The sequence below is a fragment of the Dendrobates tinctorius genome, unplaced genomic scaffold (assembly GCF_039654945.1).
Source record: "Dendrobates tinctorius isolate UK_male_01 unplaced genomic scaffold, ASM3965494v1 ptg000027l, whole genome shotgun sequence".
Taxonomy (NCBI): Eukaryota; Metazoa; Chordata; class Amphibia; order Anura; family Dendrobatidae; genus Dendrobates; species Dendrobates tinctorius.
The window spans coordinates 18204771-18222629 of record NW_027361695.1 but is presented as its reverse complement, the minus strand read 5'-3'; the positions used below and the strand labels follow the sequence as shown (position 1 = coordinate 18222629).

Here is a 17859-nt window from a genome sequence, read left to right as displayed (position 1 = left end):
CCGACGTACTATCCCGTCCCCGGTCATACGGGCCCGGGTACCGTGGACGGGATAGTACGTCGGATGGCAGAAAGGGGTTAAAATCATTTTAACACTTTTTTTTTTTTTTTACTTTATTACATAGTCCCAGGTGGGACATCACTATCCTGTGACAGATCGCTGATCTGTCACATCACAGATCACTGTGACAGATCAGCAATCTGTCACAGGCAGTGCACAAGGCTTCCTCATGCCTGCGCTTTGCAGGCACTGAGGAAGCCAGCTTCCCGAAGGCCCCCGTCGCCATCTTGGATTCGGGGGCCTGCAGGAAAGGAGCCCCCCGCAGCAGCGCTGCACATTGCGCTGCCGTGGGGGGCTCAGGGAAGCACGGAGGGAGCCCCCTCCCTGCCGATGCTTCCCTTTAACCCCCCGGTACACGGCGATCATGTTTGATCGCGGTGTGCAAGGGGTTAACGTGTCGGGACATTGTGCCGGGTGTCAGCTGTGATAATCAGCTGACACCCGGCCGCGATCAGCGGCGCTCACCACGTGGGCGCCGCTGATCACGGTTGACGTACTATCCCGTCCATGGGCATAGGGGCCCGGGTCCCATGGACGGGATAGTACGTCGGATGTCAGGAAGGGGTTAAAGGAGCAAAACTTAATTTTATCCATAATCTGATGGGAATCGTACGTCTCCAATTATTAGATATCCGCTCGAGGGAGGGGCCATGACACCTATATAGAGATTGGGTAAAGTAAGGGGTTGGAAAGGGAACAAGAGGTAAGAAGTGAAGGATTTAGAGTGAAGAGAGTATGGGATAAGAGGGAAAAGTAAGGAATACCTGAAGAGTCACATGGGAGTAAACACTCCAATTTTTATGCATCACTGATGCTGGTTCTGGTAGAACACTACCCAGATACCCCACCAGGAGAGAGGAAGCCCAGAAATGACTCGAGACTCCCTCCCCAGCCTAACAAATCTAGAAAAAACATTCAGTTATCGCTGAACATCTGCATATATCAAAAACATTCAAACAGATATGTCAAATCAAAGCAAAACTGAACACTTGTATATATATCCACGAGAGTGTATACTTATTCTTATCCAGACGGTGTTTCTATTTGGGGAACACTCCAATTGTATTCAGGCTTGTCGCAACCCAGGACATGACAATACCGGGAGAAGTCCTCAAGTCGGATTAGAGGACTCTCCTCTGCTGCTTCTCTTTTTGGACTGCTGAACCTTTAGCCATCTGGGTGGTGCCCCTGGAAGTGTTGGGCCCACATGCCACTCTGGGAGATCTATCATGGGGAGTTCAAAGGCACCCAGAAAATTTGTCAGGTCACCAATCCATCGAAAAGAAGCTGTTTTGCCTCCTTTGAAGGCTGTTAATTGAAAGGGATAGCCCCATCTTATATGGAATGTCTCTTTCCTTGAGTTCTGCTAACAACAGCTTCAAGGCTCTCCGCAGTTGCAGTGTGCGCCATGACAGGTCTGACAAAATTAGGATTTGTTGATCTTCGTATCTGATGGAACCCTTTTTCCTGGAAGCTGTCATTATGGCCTCCTTGATTCTGTAATAGTGAACTCTACAGATTACGTCTCTAGGACGCGTATCTGAGGTAGATTTAGGTCCGAGTGACCTGTGGATCCTGTCAAACTCAATAGGTCCACCATCTTTTTCATCAAGTATGTCCAGGAAGATCCTCTGAGCTGTGCGATCCAATTCGGCGGGGCCAATAGACTCTGGTAGGCCGCGGATACTTATGTTGTTACGTCTATTGCGGTTTTCCAATTCCTCCAGACCCGATGAGAGTTCCTCCATCCTGAGAGTGTGGTCAATTATGATATCCCTATGTGCCTGTAATTCTTGGGAAATATCTTCCTGTGTTTTCTCCACATCCTCGATTCGTGTGGTAAATTCCTTCTGTAAATTGTGGATTTCTTGCTTATAAGCATTTTCTAATCTGCACGCGAACCCTTCAAGGTCTTTTTTAGTGGGAAGTGCTTTTATAAACTTGCTTAAATCGGCAATACTCATTTCTTCATTGGCTGCATTATCTTCGTTCTGTTCATCAAACATTGTTACAGGAGAGCTGTGTGAGGTGACTGACTCTCTGGAAGTGGAACCATCTCGAGATGTATATTGTGATAAAGATGATCTGGTGTTTCTGGCCTGGGGGGTTGGGTTTAGGTAACGCTTCACGTCTTTTAGAGTGGCCCCCTGATTTGAATCTGCGTTAAGTTCAATAGCCCGTCTGGATTTGCCCATAGGTGTCTGTAGTTTGTTTCAGTTGCTGTTATTTTAGAAAGGCATGGGGAGGTGTAGTCGTCACTCCATTAGAATCGGTCCTCCATCAGCAAGCCCCTCTCAAGTAGAGCGTCTATGTATTTGAAAATGCGTTAGGGTCGTGCATTCAGCTCCAAAAACATAACCAAAGGGGAATATGATTAATGAAGAAAAATAGATCAGAGTATTATTCCAAGTTCCAACACTAGGCAGCACTCAAGTCTCTGTATTGACAAGCTAAGCAGAGATTTCTGTGTATAATCATATAATATTCACCCGTCCAAATGAGATATAAATAAAGGCTGACAATTGTTGGAGATGGATGTCAAGAGATTTAAAGGCAAAAGAAACTTTAATATGCTGGTAAGTGTGCCTTCATAACTTTCAGTTCCAGTTGAGGCAGGTAAATATACCTTTTTATATCCACTGTTCTCCAAAATGCCGGCCGAAGCTCTCGGCGGGAAAAGTCCTCTGTACTAGAGGGTAATGGCGGGGGCCGTTCTATATCGGCTATCCCCCCCTGTTCCACCACAGCTCTCTTCTCTTAGTGCCCAATTCCACAGCAGCTCCCAACCAGCAGTCTGCCAGCACAGGGCTCAGCAGGGAGAGTATGGCGTTAAAAGATATATGCCGTGAAGCGTGACCGGAGTGGGAGAGCGGGGAGGATATCTTCTTGCCTCCACTCCACCGTCCCTAGGCAGTAAGCGATGGTCCCCGAGAGCAGGCTCTCTCCAATGCACCCTCCTCCAACCGACTCCAGGGTAAGCTCAGCTATGTCCCGCCGGGTCTCTGCCTTCTCTCACGCTGCCCCCAGGCTCCTAATGGATGCCTCTGTCTGCAGGTCAGACCTCCAGCACCGGCTCCTCTGCCACCACTCCTCTCCCACAATGCAGGGGTCTGCTCCCCCTGCCTCCCATGCCACAACTCTGGCAGGAGGTGAACAGAAATCAGGCAAAAGTCATATAAAACTCATGAGTTTTCCTTTGAGGAGCTCTCAATCCTGTGTCTTTCCTCCTCGGATGCTGGGCACACTCCCCTAAACCAGTATTTTTTAACTAGATCACAGACACTAGTGTGGGACCTGTTAAAGGTAGTAATCAGGCCCCACTGAGCAAAATTGGCGGACTCAGCCTTCTTTTTTGGGGCAATAGTTCTATTCCTGATTTTAACGATACAATCCTTCTGGGTGGAGTTATTGGCCCTGGTAAAGTCGTCCTTCAAAAGTTTTTTAGGGTAACCCTTGTCGATAAAACGGTTTTCAAGGATTTTAGCCTCTTTTACAAAATCACTGTCCTTAGTGCAATTTTTATGAACTCTCCAATATTGCCCATAGGGAATATTCGAGATCCATTTAGGGAGATGGCCGCTGGTAAAATTGAGGTAGCTGTTAACATCAACTCTTTTGAAACGGGTTGATGTTGAAACTCTACCGTCTTGGTCAACATTAACCGTTAAGTCCAAAAATTGGCTGAGTCCGCCAATTTTGCTCAATGGGGCCTGATTACTACCATTAACAGGTCCCACGCTCATGTCCATGATCTAGTTAAAAAATACTGGTTCATTTTGAAAGGGGACCCCATTCTGTCGAAACACTTACCGGCACAACCCATGACTATTTTTAGGAAGAACCGTACACTCCGCAACCTTGTGGCCCCAAGCAATACCTACATGAGGCAGCCACCCTCACCAATCGCACAGGAACCACTGAATCCAGGCTGTTTTGCTTGTAGGGCCCCAAGTGCCTCTGTTGCACTTCCATTTGCAATGGCGTGCAACAATTCAAATCTAACACCACCGGTTCTTCCTTTAAAATTAGCAGTCGGGTCAACTGTCAGTCAAACTTTGTTATATATTTAATCGACTGCAGGTTGCAATATGTTGGTAGAACTATTCAATCAATGCATAATAGATTGAATAAACACCGCCAGAATATAAAAAATGGGTATTTGTTACACAGCCTGTCCAAGCATTTTTTACTCACACATAATAAGGATCCTGGTGCGTTGAAATTGACGATTATAGAACATATCGAGGATGACGTCATCAACCGTTATGAGAATCTAGTCAGGAGGGAAAGTTTCTGGATCTTTAAATTAGGGACCTTAACACCCGAGGGGTTAAATCTCACTATTGAGAAACCATTCTGAGGAACCGCCTACGCTGCCATTTTTATTGCTTTTGATAATATTATTGTCTATTGTAATTGTTGTTTGATTTTTTGTTTATACTTGGTTTTTATAACTTTTATTTTATTTATAATGTGATTGTGGTTTTTAATTAATAGCCATTCTCATTGGCTATTGTTCCTTTAAATACTTCCCCTTCCCCCTGTGATTTGTACTGCCACCTGATGAAGACGGATTATTCTGTTGAAACGCATTGTGGATAATAAAGAAGCTTTTTAACTCCCCCTTTCCATTTTTTGCGCCCCTTTTTGACCAGGTTTATTGCACTGCTCTAATCTTTTTCCTCTCCTGAGGTGCCCGGCTGGAGCTGCAGTTTACCCTAATCGACACACTGCTGGCGCTCCTTTCTGACCTTCCCTACATCACCCTGAAAATGCTCGATTAGCACTCAAGCATGCGCGGATAATCCCTCAGCCAAGCACGTTCGCTCATCACTAGTCTTAATGTCACACGGTCAGATCGCCGAATTTAAAAGTGCTGCCGTTTTACTACACAATTACATATTTAGAGAGGACTAATGTTAAATTAAAAGATTTTTCCCATTAGAATAACCCCTGTCTATGTGCCCTCTACTGGGATAAGTTCATATGAGCAGATAAAAAAATAAAAAATAAATAAGAGCGGCTGATTTTCATCCAGATAAAATATAAGCTGCTGATTTTTCCATCCACATGGCATAGTTTTTATACATCAGAGGTTAATAATACAAATTTACAAGACCAATACAATTGCCTATTTTAATCATTTCAATATATCCCTAAAAACTGGATGCTCCGTATGGGATCTGTTTTTTTCTTTGCCCCCATACACTTCAATAGGCAAGTCGCATCCAAATTCTGGAAGAAAATAGCACATGCTGTCCTAGTGAAAATACTGGAAGGAATATCCACCGCACTTTAAATCGATAGATCCCAGATACTTTATTGATTGGTACACATCAAAAAGGCAAGAACCAGTTGAAACAGATTAGCGACAAACAGATGACGTTTCGACCCGTCCCGGGTCTTTATCACAAGGTCACAATATACTGTATGTGACTCACTGAAATGCAGGATATGAAGGCATGAGCTTGTTATATAAGGATAACTTATGAGGGTCCATCCGTCTGGGGAATAGTAGAGGGTAACGGAGGCACAGCCCGTGAAAATACTGCCATCTGACCAGCCCAACTGAATAAAACTGGTCCTACTGCTCTTCGTAGGAGGTCAGATTTCTTTTCCTCTGACATCGCTGAGATTGAAAATACGGTGGTGTGACGGAACCTTTGGGTATGTGAAGTCTTTTTGTTGAATTTTCAAATCAGGAACTGAGCAGAATCTCAAAGTTAGTGCGCCGTCAGACGACCATATAAAACTGGAAAGCGGTGCACGGACTGGCCGGCAGCTCTCCGGACTGGAACGTGACAGCTTCATGTATTTCTATGCAGCTGTCAAACTCAGGTGGGGAGAGCCGCCGGCCAGTCCGTGCACTGCGTTCCGACTTCGGTCAGATTTATACGGCCGTCTGACTGAGCCCTTATTGAGAGGCTTTTAGATTTAGAGGAAGATTTGGGAAGTTTCTGCTTTAAAAATTGCATGTGCGCACAGCCTTATTAGTTGCTCCAAAGCGCCACCATCTATGGAGGATTCATCTGAATGGGTGCCAAGGAATAGCAGAGGCATCCTCATGCTGCTGGACGTGGAACGGGAGTTTCAGAGCCAAAACCAAAATGGAACGACCCTTTTGATTTCCTTACTCTGCTCAGGAGTTGTGAGCAAGGTTACTATGGTAAGGTGTTGGCTCGGGAAGAGATGCAACAGCTAACCTAGTGCAAACGTGCCACGTACGAGGAGGCATAGGACATTGTGGCCCTGACACACAGATATATCCACCCTTACCTTTTTTTTTTCTTGGTTTATTTTGCAGGCAGCAATTCATAACACATTATTTATATAATTGCCTTGTAATGTTTTCATTTCCTGTTCTATCCAGATGTCACCGTATCCCAGAATTCCAAGCAGAGGAAGTTCACCGACTGCCATATTGGGACTCAAGTGATGGGTGTCTCAATATGGAAACTACTGCTGGTGCCAACCTATTGCGCGGTACCACCAGCGGAACACCGTCGCACTGCGCCTGTGCGAATTCCACGCAGGCGCAGTGAATCATTCAGCTGATCCCGGCAGCAGATGCGCGATATGGCAGAGGAAGCCGGTCACATTAAAGGGGTTTTCCCAGGAACGAAAGTTCATTTTAAAAATTGTCTGTGTCTGACCGTGTACGGAGCATACCACATCTCCTGGGCAGGGGAGGAAGCAAAAGACAACACTGACATTATGGCTGGGGATCACAGAGGATTCATTTTGTGAGGTAAAATATTGTTTAAAAACAGTCAGTGAAATATTTTACCTCACAAAATGAATCCTCTGTGATCCTCTGCTGTAATATTAGGATTGTCTTTTGCTTCCTCCCCTTCCCAGGAGCTGTGGTCTGTTCTGTACACAGTCAGACACAGGGGTGAGGGAGACAGAGCACAGGGGGGAGACAGCTCAAACGGGACAGCACATGAGACAACAGAGCATAGGAAGGAGAGAGACAGCAGACAAGGGGGATAGCACATGGGGTAGACAGACCAAAGAAGAGAGCACAGACGGGAGAAGTCAGCACATGGAGAAAGAGCGGATAGGAGGGTGAGCACATGGGGGGGGATTCTCAACGCTGCAAAGCCTGCCCCCATCGTGACATTACCGCCCTCGCATCGGGCCTCCATCTAGTATGGTATAAACCGCTATGCACAGAGTATGGAAAAATTATTAATTATTTTCTATTCTCTTTGTATATTTTAAGCCGGCAATCTAGATACGTAGAGGTAAGAGAAGAAGGAAGAAGCTTCTGTAAACCAAAGAATATGGAATTTTAAACAAATAAATCCACACAGTCGGTTTAGTAAAATGTTTTCTTGTGCCGTTATCACATATAACAGATACATACAGTACACAGATTCTCCAAAAAAGATCGACCAGAGTCTGGAAAAGTCTGAACTATGTAGTGTTATATACAAATCGCAAACATGTAAATCACAAGGCATGGTTGAACTCTCAGAACACCCAGCGTGGAGGACGGAAACGTCTAGAAGTGTCCGTGGCGGTTAAACACCATGTAACCGTTACACTACGTGTATTTTATTACTGTGGATTACCCAACTCCAGCTATTCAGTGCATGGAAAGGAGATCTCGAAGCATGGCGCGAGCATACAGACAGTCCTCTGTGAATATGAGGCATGAAGCACTGTCTCGTGCCTCAATGTCAGGAATTCATAGTCTGTGATATATAAGATTAGCCAAAATATTTTCTAACGTGCACCTCAAGATCCAAAATATAAGGCTTTCCAGCAAATGATAAAATGCAAAAACTCCCTAAAGAAAAAAAAAAAAAAAAAAAAAAAAAAAGAGCATCTTAAAAAAAAGGGGGTTGTTCAGGCTTGGAATTAAAGTTTTGAATCTTCACAGCGCACGCGTGTCCCACCATGTGTGAATTCACCAGTGCCTATATGCATGCACATTCAGACTAGACATGCTCAATTCACTTGTATGGAGTGAGGCTGTGCACGACTAGTCGGAGTGTGGCAGGAAGTGTGCAAATAACATACTTGCAGTCACGTGACTTTCCGCTCGCACTGCCGGCACTGGAAAATCCCAACAGTGTGTGGTCCAAGGGTTCTGAAGATTCAGAAGTCTGCAGTCATGTGACCTGTATTATTAATTATGGACAAGTAGAGGCACTAAAAAAAAAAAAAAAAAAAAAAAATAATTATATATATATATATATATATATATATATATATATATATATATATATATATATATATTTAATAGGAGAGATTTACGAAAATTGCTGCAAAGAAAAAGTGGAGCAGCGGCACAAGGCAATCGCTCAGATCACTGCTTTACTTTCCAAGAGTCGCTGAAAGTGGAATCGGATTTGTTCCTATGGAAAAGGTCTCTACTTTTTTGTTTTATTCTCTTTTTATGTCTATCCCTCCTCTAATCTGTTACTGGAGCAAACAGTAAGGCAGAAGGATCTCCACTCCATACTGTGCCTGGAGTCCAGATGAAGGGTCTCCATCCTCGGTCTCTCCAATTCTTGCAAAACTGCAACTTCTAGCATGCCGTGAGAGCCACAACTTGGGAGAGCAATAGTTTAGAGCAAAAAAACCCAAAACATTCTTTAAAAATATAGGAATATTTTTGGGTGAAAGGAACTTTTGGTTAATAGTCAAAATCTTTAAAATGCAGAGATTTGTAAAAATCACTGTCGATCATAGAATAACTCCGCCCACCGGACTCCTAATTTCCACAGAGTGCAAGGATGTACGGTAATGCAATAAAGCTATGCTGAATCTTTTAATCTACTCAATTCCTCTTGATCTTTAACATGATGCCTGCAGATTGGATAATGTAAATGGATCCATGTTACATATTAAAGGGAAAGTGTCATCAGAAAATAAAATCTTGTTTAAAACGGGTTTTTATGATATATATATATATATATATATATATATATATATATATATATATATATATATATATACACACAAATACACACACACCTCAAAAAATGAAGGGAACACTTAACACAATGAAACTTCCAGTCAATCAAACTTCTGTGAAATCAGACTGTCCAGCTATGATGCAACACCGATTGTGAATCAGTTTCTTCTGCTGTTCTGCAAATGAACAGACAACAGGTAGAAATGATCAGCAATTAGCAAGACATCCCCTATAAAAGTGTGGTTCTGCAGGGGGTGACCACAGACCATTTCTCTGTTCTCTTTTTGGCAAATTTTGCATTCTGTAATTGCTCTCACCCCAGAAGTACAGTAGCATTAGTAGTATTCAGACCCCTATATTTTTTCACTCTTTGTTTCATTGCAGCCATTTGGTAAATTCAAAAAAGTTCATTTTTTTCTCATTAATGTACACTCTGCACCCCATCTTGACTGAAAAAAAAAAATGTAGAAATTTTTGCAAATTTATTAAAAAAGAAAAACTGAAATATCACATGGTCATAAGTATTCAGACACTTTTGCTCATTATTGAGTAGACACACCTTTTGAGCTAGCACAGCCATGAGTCTTCTTGGGAATGATGAAAAATGTTTCACACATGGATTTGGGGACCCTCTGCCATTCTTCCTTGCAGATCCTCTCCAGTTCCGTCAGGTTGGATGGTGAACGTTGGTGGACAGCCATTTTCAGGTCTCTCCAGAGATGCTCAATAGGGTTAAGGTCAGGGCTCTGACTGGGCTAGTCAAGAATGGTCAGAGTTGTTCTGAAGCCACTCCTTTGTTATTTTAGCTGTGTGCTTAGGGTCATTGTATTGTTGGAAGGTGAAACCTTAGGCCAAGTCTGAGGTCCAGACCACTCTGGAATAGGTTTTCATCTGTACTTGGCCATATTCATGTTTCCTTCAATTTCAACCAGTCGTCCTGTCCCTGCAGCTGAAAAACACCCCCATAGCATGATGCTGCCACCACGTTTCACTGTTGGGATTGTATTGGGCAGGTGATGAGCAGTGCCTGGTCTTCTCCACACATACCGCTTAGAATTATCACTAAAAAGTTCTATCTTCACCTCATCAGACCAGAGAATCTTATTTCTCATAGTATGGGAGTCCATGTGTTTTTTTTTTTTTTTTTAGCAAACTCTATGCAGGCTTTCATATATCTGGCACTGAGGAGAGGCTTCTGTTGGGCCACTCTGCCATAAAGGCCCGACTGGTGGATGGCTGCAGTGATAGTTGACTTTGTGGAACTTTTTCCCATCTCCCTACTGCATCTGTGGAGCTCAGCCACAGTGATCTTGGGGTTCTTTACCTCTCTCATCAACGTTCTCCCAGGATTGTTCAGTTTGGCTGGACGGCCAGGTCGAGGAAGACTTCTGGTGGTCCCAAACTTCTTCCATTTAAGGATTATGGAGGCCACTGTGCTCTTAGGAACCTTGAGTACTGCAGAAATTCTTTTGTAACCTTGGCCAGATCTGTGCCTTGCCACAATTCTGTCTCTGAGCTCCTTGGCCAGTTCCTTTGACCTTATGATTCTCATTTGGCCTGACATGCACTGTGAGCTGTGAGGTCTTATATAGACAGGTGTGCGCCTTTAAAAATCAAGTCCTATCAGTTTAATTAAACACAGCTGGACTCCAATGAAGGAGTAGAGCCATCTCAATGAGGATCACAAGGAAATGGACAGCATGTGACTTACTTATGAGTGTCTGAGCAAAGGGTCTGAATACTTATGACCATATGAGATTTCAGTTTTTAATAAAGTTGCAAAAAATTTCTACACTTGCTTTTTTCCCCCCATCAAGAAGGGGTGCAGAGTGTACATTAATGAGAAAAAAAATGAACTTTTTTGAATTTACCAAATGGCTACAATGAAACAACTAGTGAAAAATTTAAATGGGTCTGAATGCTTTCCGTACCCACTGTATATGTGTGTATAATAAATATATATATGTGTATAATATATATGTATTATATATATATATATATATATATATATATATATATATATATATATATATACACACACACACACATATACACACACAGCACAGACCAAAAGTTTGGACACACCTTCTCATTCAAAAAGTTTTCTTTATTTTCATGACTATGGAAATTGTAGATTCACTCTGAAGGCATCAAAACTATGAATTACCACATGTGGAATTATATAATTAACAAAAAAGTGTGAAAACAACTGAAAATATGTCTTATATTCTCGGTTCTTCAAATTAGCCACCTTTTGCTTTGATTACTGCTTTGCACACTCTTGGCATTCTCTTGATGAGCTTCAAGTGGTAGTCACCAGAAATGGTCCTCCAACAGTCTTGAAGGAGTTCCCAGAGATGCTTAGCACTTGTTGGCCCTTTTGCCTTCACTCTGCGGTCCAGCTCACCCCAAACCATCTCGATTGGGTTCAGGTCTGGTGACTGTGGAGGCCAGGTCATCTGGCGTAGCACCCCATCACTCTCCTTCTTGGTCAAATAGCCCTTACACAGCCTGGAGGTGTGTTTGGGGTCATTGTCCTGTTGAAAAATAAATGATGGTCCAACTAAACACAAACCGGATGGAATAGCATGCCGCTGGAAGATGCTGTGGTAGCCATGCTGCTTCAGTATGCCTTCAATTTTGAATAAATCCCCAACAGTGCCACCAACAAAGCACCCCCACACCATCACCCCTCCTCCTCCATGCTTCACGGTGGGAACCAGGCATGTAGAGTTCATCCGTTCACCTTTTCTGCATCGCACAAAGACACAGTGGTTGGAACCAAAGATCCCAAATTTGGACTCATCAGACCAAAGCACAGATTTCCACTGGTCTAATGTCCATTCCTTGTGTTCTTTAGCCCAAACAAGTCTCTTCTGCTTGTTGCCTGTCCTTAGCAATGGTTTCCTAGCAGCTATTTTACCACGAAGGCCTGCTGCACAAAGTCTCCTCTTAACAGTTGTTGTAGAGATGTGTCTGCTGCTAGAACTCTGTGTGGCATTGACCTGGTCTCTGTTCAGAGCTGCTGTTAACCTGCGATTTCTGAGGCTGGTGACTCGGATGAACTTATCCTCCGCAGCAGAGGTGACTCTTGGTCTTCCTTTCCTGGGCCGGTCCTCATGTGAGCCAGTTTCTTTGTAGCGCTTGATAGTTTTTGCCACTGAACTTGGGGACACTTTCAAAGTTTTCCCAATTTTTCAGACTGACTGACCTTCATTTCTTAAAGTAATGATGGCCACTCGTTTTTCTTTACTCAGCTGCTTTTTTCTTGCCATAATACAAATTCTGTCTATTCAGTAGGACTATCAGCTGTGTATCCACCAGACTTCTGCACAACACAACTGATGGTCCCAACCCCATTTATAAGGCAAGAAATTCCACTTATTAAACCTGACAGGGCACACCTGTGAAGTGAAAACCATTTCCGGTGACTACCTCTTGAAGCTCATCAAGAGAATGCCAAGAGTATGCAAAGCAGTAATCAAAGCAAAAGGTGGCTACTTTGAAGAACCTAGAATATAAGACATACAGTATTTTCAGTTGTTTCACACTTTTTTGTTAATTATATAATTCCACATGTGTTAATTCATAGTTTTGATGCCTTCAGAGTGAATCTACAATTTTCATAGTCATGAAAATAAAGAAAACTCTTTGAATGAGAAGGTGTGTCCAAACTTTTGGTCTGTACTGTATATACACACACATAGAACTGTTTCACACTGGCCACTAGCCCTTATACTAGACTCAAACTTCCTGTTCTGTACAGATAATTTTTCAGAAGTCTCATGATCATCACAGTAAGGATTGCAATGACTGATACCCCCACCATATATAGTAGATAATACAGGATCCACCATTCACCATAGGTGATATCACAGCTCACATCTTCCCCTGACTTGCGCATGAGCAGATAACACTTCTATACCAATAAATAGGGTCTGAGTAAGTTTATTGCTGCTAATGTCCATGTTAAGAACAGGAAGTAGGGGACTCCAATAGTAGGCCTAGTGGTCAATATAAAAATTGCAATTTTTTTACAGAGAGATCGTAATATGAAAAATAAAATTACATCAAAACTCTTTTTAAATCACATTTAACATAAGACCTAAATCATTTTCTGACAACACTTTCGAATTAAAAGTCAAAAGAAGCCGAGTGACTATTTTATTTTTGGACAAACCCTTTAAATACGTCCTCCTCGTCCTCGGTGACGTACATGGACGTGTACAAATACGCTGATTAGTTTACAAATATTATAAACGACTCTTACCACCGCAGTAACCAAACGAGAAAGCAAATATCCCCCAAATCTATACGTCACCAACGGTTCCGAAAATATAAACCTTTCCACATGAACGTCAAACGTGACTTAAAAGAGTCGTCCAGGATGATTTTCTTCCCCAAAAACAGCAACACCTGTGTGATATTACAGCTGGGACAATACCGCAATACCAGACACAGCCTATGAATAAGAGTGGCGCAGTTTCTGGGGAATAAAATATATTTATATTTTTTTAATCGTGGAGGGCCCCTTTAAATTAGTTATTAAAACTATTTACAAAGATTAGTGCAAACCGTTACATTCACATAGAAATTAATTCATAGGTTCATCATCCAAATCACAGAAGTAGTAACAGGAAATTTGGCTCATGATAAATATGTCTATGTAAGAAAAACGCGCGCCGGGGACAATGTGTGACGTGAACGGCCGTTCTAGAAAAGGTGGAGATGAGGCCACTGACAGGGTATGGTTATACGAGATAGAAAAAAAAAAAATCAGAGTAAAATCTGCATGCAGAAAAAAGTGAATTCTGCTGCTGATTTGCGGTGGATTTCACCGTGGATTCAACATTATATAGAAAAGGATGAAATCCGGTGTCAAAAAAAAAAAAAAAAAAGAAAAAAAAAAATCGACAAAAGAAATGGACTTGCTACAAATTTGACAATCTGCACCGCGGGGAGACGCCGGTGAAGCCTCAGCACAGCTTTTAATGCAATCGGGTGCAAATTTTCTGCAAAAATCAGCAGCATTTCCAAACCAACCCATATGGACGCACCCAAATATCATACAAGGGAACCGGATACCATGAGCGGAGCTGAACTCACGCAAGACCACTCAGTGCCAAAGACTGAAGGATTAGTATACATGGCACAGGGTATTGTGTGCACCCTAAACTGGCCATTTCCAAAGAATAAGACGCCACACGACTGTGGCGCATCACTCAGCTGCCATGCATAACCATAAGAAGTGTACACCTGTTCGTGACTAGCGTATTGTTTTGCCATAATGTACGCCACTATAGGGCCCTTGTCCTCTCACGGTGAAGCTCTGCCCACTTTTTCAAAGTTTTTGAATTGGCGTCAAAAAGGCAAAAGTTGAAAAATGTTTGCGGGAAAAAAAAAATTGACAATATTTCAAGTGGGTTTTTTTTTGCCATCATCAGCCCCTAAGTTTACAAAAAGTAAAGCTAGCACCTGATATCGATCACACGAGTCTGTGGCTTTATTTTTTTCAGGTTCTAAGCACTGGAGATGGAAAAAGTGTTTCCAAGAGGGAGTCGTGTGTCCAAGGGTGGCGTGCCATCTCAACTACCTTGGAAATATAGAAAACCTTTAGGTTTAATGTCCCTTTATGACTGCAGCCTCAGCCAACTGTCCATTCAGGAAGCATGACTGTCCACATCTTCATTCACCTGCATCTATCTCAATATTGGGCCAATTCTTGTGCCACAAACATGTTTTATCCATTTGAGGCCCCTGCGCACGTGCCCCAGCGGTTCCCACAACTATAAAAATGAACAGAAATAGTTGCCATGCCCGGCCATCTATCCATTTGCGGCCCATGCGCATGTGCCCCCAGCGGTTCCCACGACTATAAAAATGAATAGAAATAGTTGCCATGCCCGGCCACCTATCAATTTGAGGCCCCTGCGCATGTGCCCCCAGCGGTTCCCACAACTATAAAAATGAATAGAAATAGTTGCCATGCCCGGCCACCTATCCATTTGAGGCCCCTGCGCACGTGCCCCCAGCAGTTCCCACAACTATAAAAATGAATAGAAATAGTTGCCATGTCCGGCCACCTATCCATTTGAGGCCCCTGCGCACGTGCCCCCAGCAGTTCCCACAACTATAAAAATGAATAGAAATAGTTGCCATGTCCGGCCACCTATCCATTTGCGGCCCATGCACACGTGCTCCCAGCAGTTCCCATAATTGTAAAAATGAATAGAAATAGTAGCCATGCCCGGCCACCTATCCATTTGCGTAATTGCTAACTTTTTCCACACTGGCACAAAGCATGCCCCCAGTTCTCCAGAGGTCCCACATCTGGCAGGTCTCTGGCATATGCAGAGGATAAGCCATAAATGTCTGAGATTAAGTTTTTCTAGTACATAAAGGGTTATGGTCAATGCTTTGTTCGTTAAAGGCTATGACGTCTGCTATAGATACGATATGCTACCAACGTCCCGGGAAAAAAACCCTTTTAGGACGCGATAACTTGCTCAGTAAACAAACAATAAGAAACACCGACCAACAGCGGAGGATTAGAAAAGCAGAATGAGGTCAATTTCTGAAAAATAATTCTAACCAAGACAAAAAAAAAAAAAAGCCCAAACCACTCAAACCCCAAATCTGATGTCTGTTTCTTAGGATTTCTTAAAAATAAAAAAAATTAGATTCCACCCAAATGAAATCCCCAGTCCGTGATCCATGGCCGGAGTTACGCACTGCTGCAGACATGATTGACGGCGTCCAAACCACAAGAGGTACAAAACTTCTGTCTCACGTGCCACGCAAATGAGCAGGAGCATTATGGCGACAAGTCTCTGCCTGCGTCATGTCTCATGCCTCCGACTCCCCTTTCTTTTTCGATTCCTCGCTGTGGTCACCATCCTCCGATTGGTTGGCACCAAGAACAACAATATGTCCTTCTGCGCCCGTCTGGTTGGGTCTACTGGAAGCTGCTATCAACCGACTCTGCTCCTCCAAGTCCTGAAATAATAAATTATTATTTTCTACTTTTTTGAATACTCGTGTCAATCCTTCCATTAATATCAGATAAATCTTGTCCCTTCAAGGTGACAGCCAATATTTTATTCCCCAGAAACATCGTCATTTTATGGGTTCTGTGACACCAAACGTTTCAAAGACGAGGTTAGCACCATTTCCGGATTTTCTGGACAACACGACTGACGCGCACCGGACTCCTTCAATGAAGCCCCCAAATACTTCCCATTTACCTTTTCTATCTGTTTCTGTTTGTTGATTTCTTTTTCTTGCTTTTCCTTCACTTTCTCAATCTCCTTTTGCTTTTCCGAAGCCCTCCGATCCTTGAAGACAACAGTAAGACCATGATGGGTTTGTAAAAAGAAACGATATACAAGGATAGCGAAGAACGGACGATCACTTACTAGCTCGGCATGAAGGGCAATCTGCTTTGCCAGGCCAACCGAGTCACAAATCTGGGGATAAAGCAAGTAGATTAGGACCAGGAGGAGCAACAGGAGAACGGCATGTGTGATATAAACCGCTGTACATAGCCTGCATTCAACAAAATTTCACTTCTGAATGTTTATAAAATTAGGACAAATCGCTAGAACATGGGAGGGATTGATCACTTCTGGTGCAGAAACTGCAGTCAGTCCGCTTGACAAGAATAGGGTCCTGCTGTTCCCTACAGCGGTTCGCCACGGCTCCACAGTACAGCATTCTAATAACATGCTTACGGAGCCCAGCGACCACATCCCTGACCCTGCGTGCAGCCCAGCGACCACATCCCTGACCCTGCGTACAGACCAGCGACCCCATCCCTGACCCTGCGTGCAGCCCAGCGACCACATCCCTGACCCTGCGTGCAGCCCAGCGACCACATCCCTGACCCTGCGTGCAGCCCAGCGACCACATCCCTGACCCTGCGTGCAGCCCAGCGACCACATCCCTGACCCTGCATGCAGACCAGTGACCCCATCCCTGACCCTGCGTACAGACCAGCGACCACATCCCTGACCCTGCGTGCAGCCCAGCGACCACATCCCTGACCCTGCGTGCAGCCCAGCGACCACATCCCTGACCCTGCGTACAGACCAGCGACCGCATCCCTGACCCTGCGTGCAGCCCAGCGACCGCATCACCGTGCAGCCCAGCGACCGCATCCCTGACCCTGTGTGCAGCCCAACGACCCCATTACTGGCACCGTGTGCAGCTCAGCAACCACATCCCAGGCTCTGCATGAAGCCCAACGACTATGACAACACTTCCTGTTCAGAGCATTGCTAGTCCAATGCATGGATCCGCTCTGAACTACATTTCACATGTTGGCCTGTCTTATTGCACCAAGTAATCAGATCCTATATTGCGCATCTAGGGTGGATACACCAGCACTGATTGGTGGAGCACTTCCCGCTGACTGTCAGATCTACTAGTGCAAGGAATGGACACTTTCATGGCACAGATGATTCATAGACCTAATGATATATTAGATTTACCTTCTCGCCTTCATTGTTTGACTCAAAAATGTAGCACACAGAGACGGGTCTGCCCTCCGTCCGCCCCCCAGCCGTTCTCAGCACGAAGCCAAAGAGACGCTTGTTCTCCTGATGGGTGGCGTATAAAACCACATTTGGTAGCGGAAACTGGAAGAAAAAAAACAAAAAAAAACAAACAGCAAAGCCAATTATAATGGATCTTTACTAATACATGAAGTAGATGCGAGCCACAGCGGCAGAGGTTGTGCACCCTTAGGCCTCTTTCACACATCAGTCTTTTAGAATCAGTCACAATCCGTCAAAGTGTTCAAAAAACGGATCCTGTGCAGATTGTAAAAAACTGATGCACCGGATCCATTTTTTGACGGATCCATCAAAGCA

At 43.8% G+C, this 17859-nt stretch overlaps 1 protein-coding gene across 1 annotated transcript in view; it reads right to left on the bottom strand.

The window, feature by feature from the left end:
• Positions 1 to 12921: 12921 nt before the first annotated feature.
• Positions 12922 to 17859, bottom strand: part of APPL1 (adaptor protein, phosphotyrosine interacting with PH domain and leucine zipper 1) — a 36040-nt gene continuing 31102 nt past the window's right edge. Inside the window, exons 19-22 of the mRNA XM_073569817.1 lie at positions 17479 to 17625; positions 16405 to 16455; positions 16234 to 16323; positions 12922 to 15985 (exon numbers count right to left, since the gene is read on the bottom strand). Coding sequence (XP_073425918.1) covers positions 15836 to 15985; positions 16234 to 16323; positions 16405 to 16455; positions 17479 to 17625 — 438 coding nt within the window. The 3' untranslated portion in view covers positions 12922 to 15835. The remainder of the gene's footprint in view (positions 15986 to 16233; positions 16324 to 16404; positions 16456 to 17478; positions 17626 to 17859) is intronic.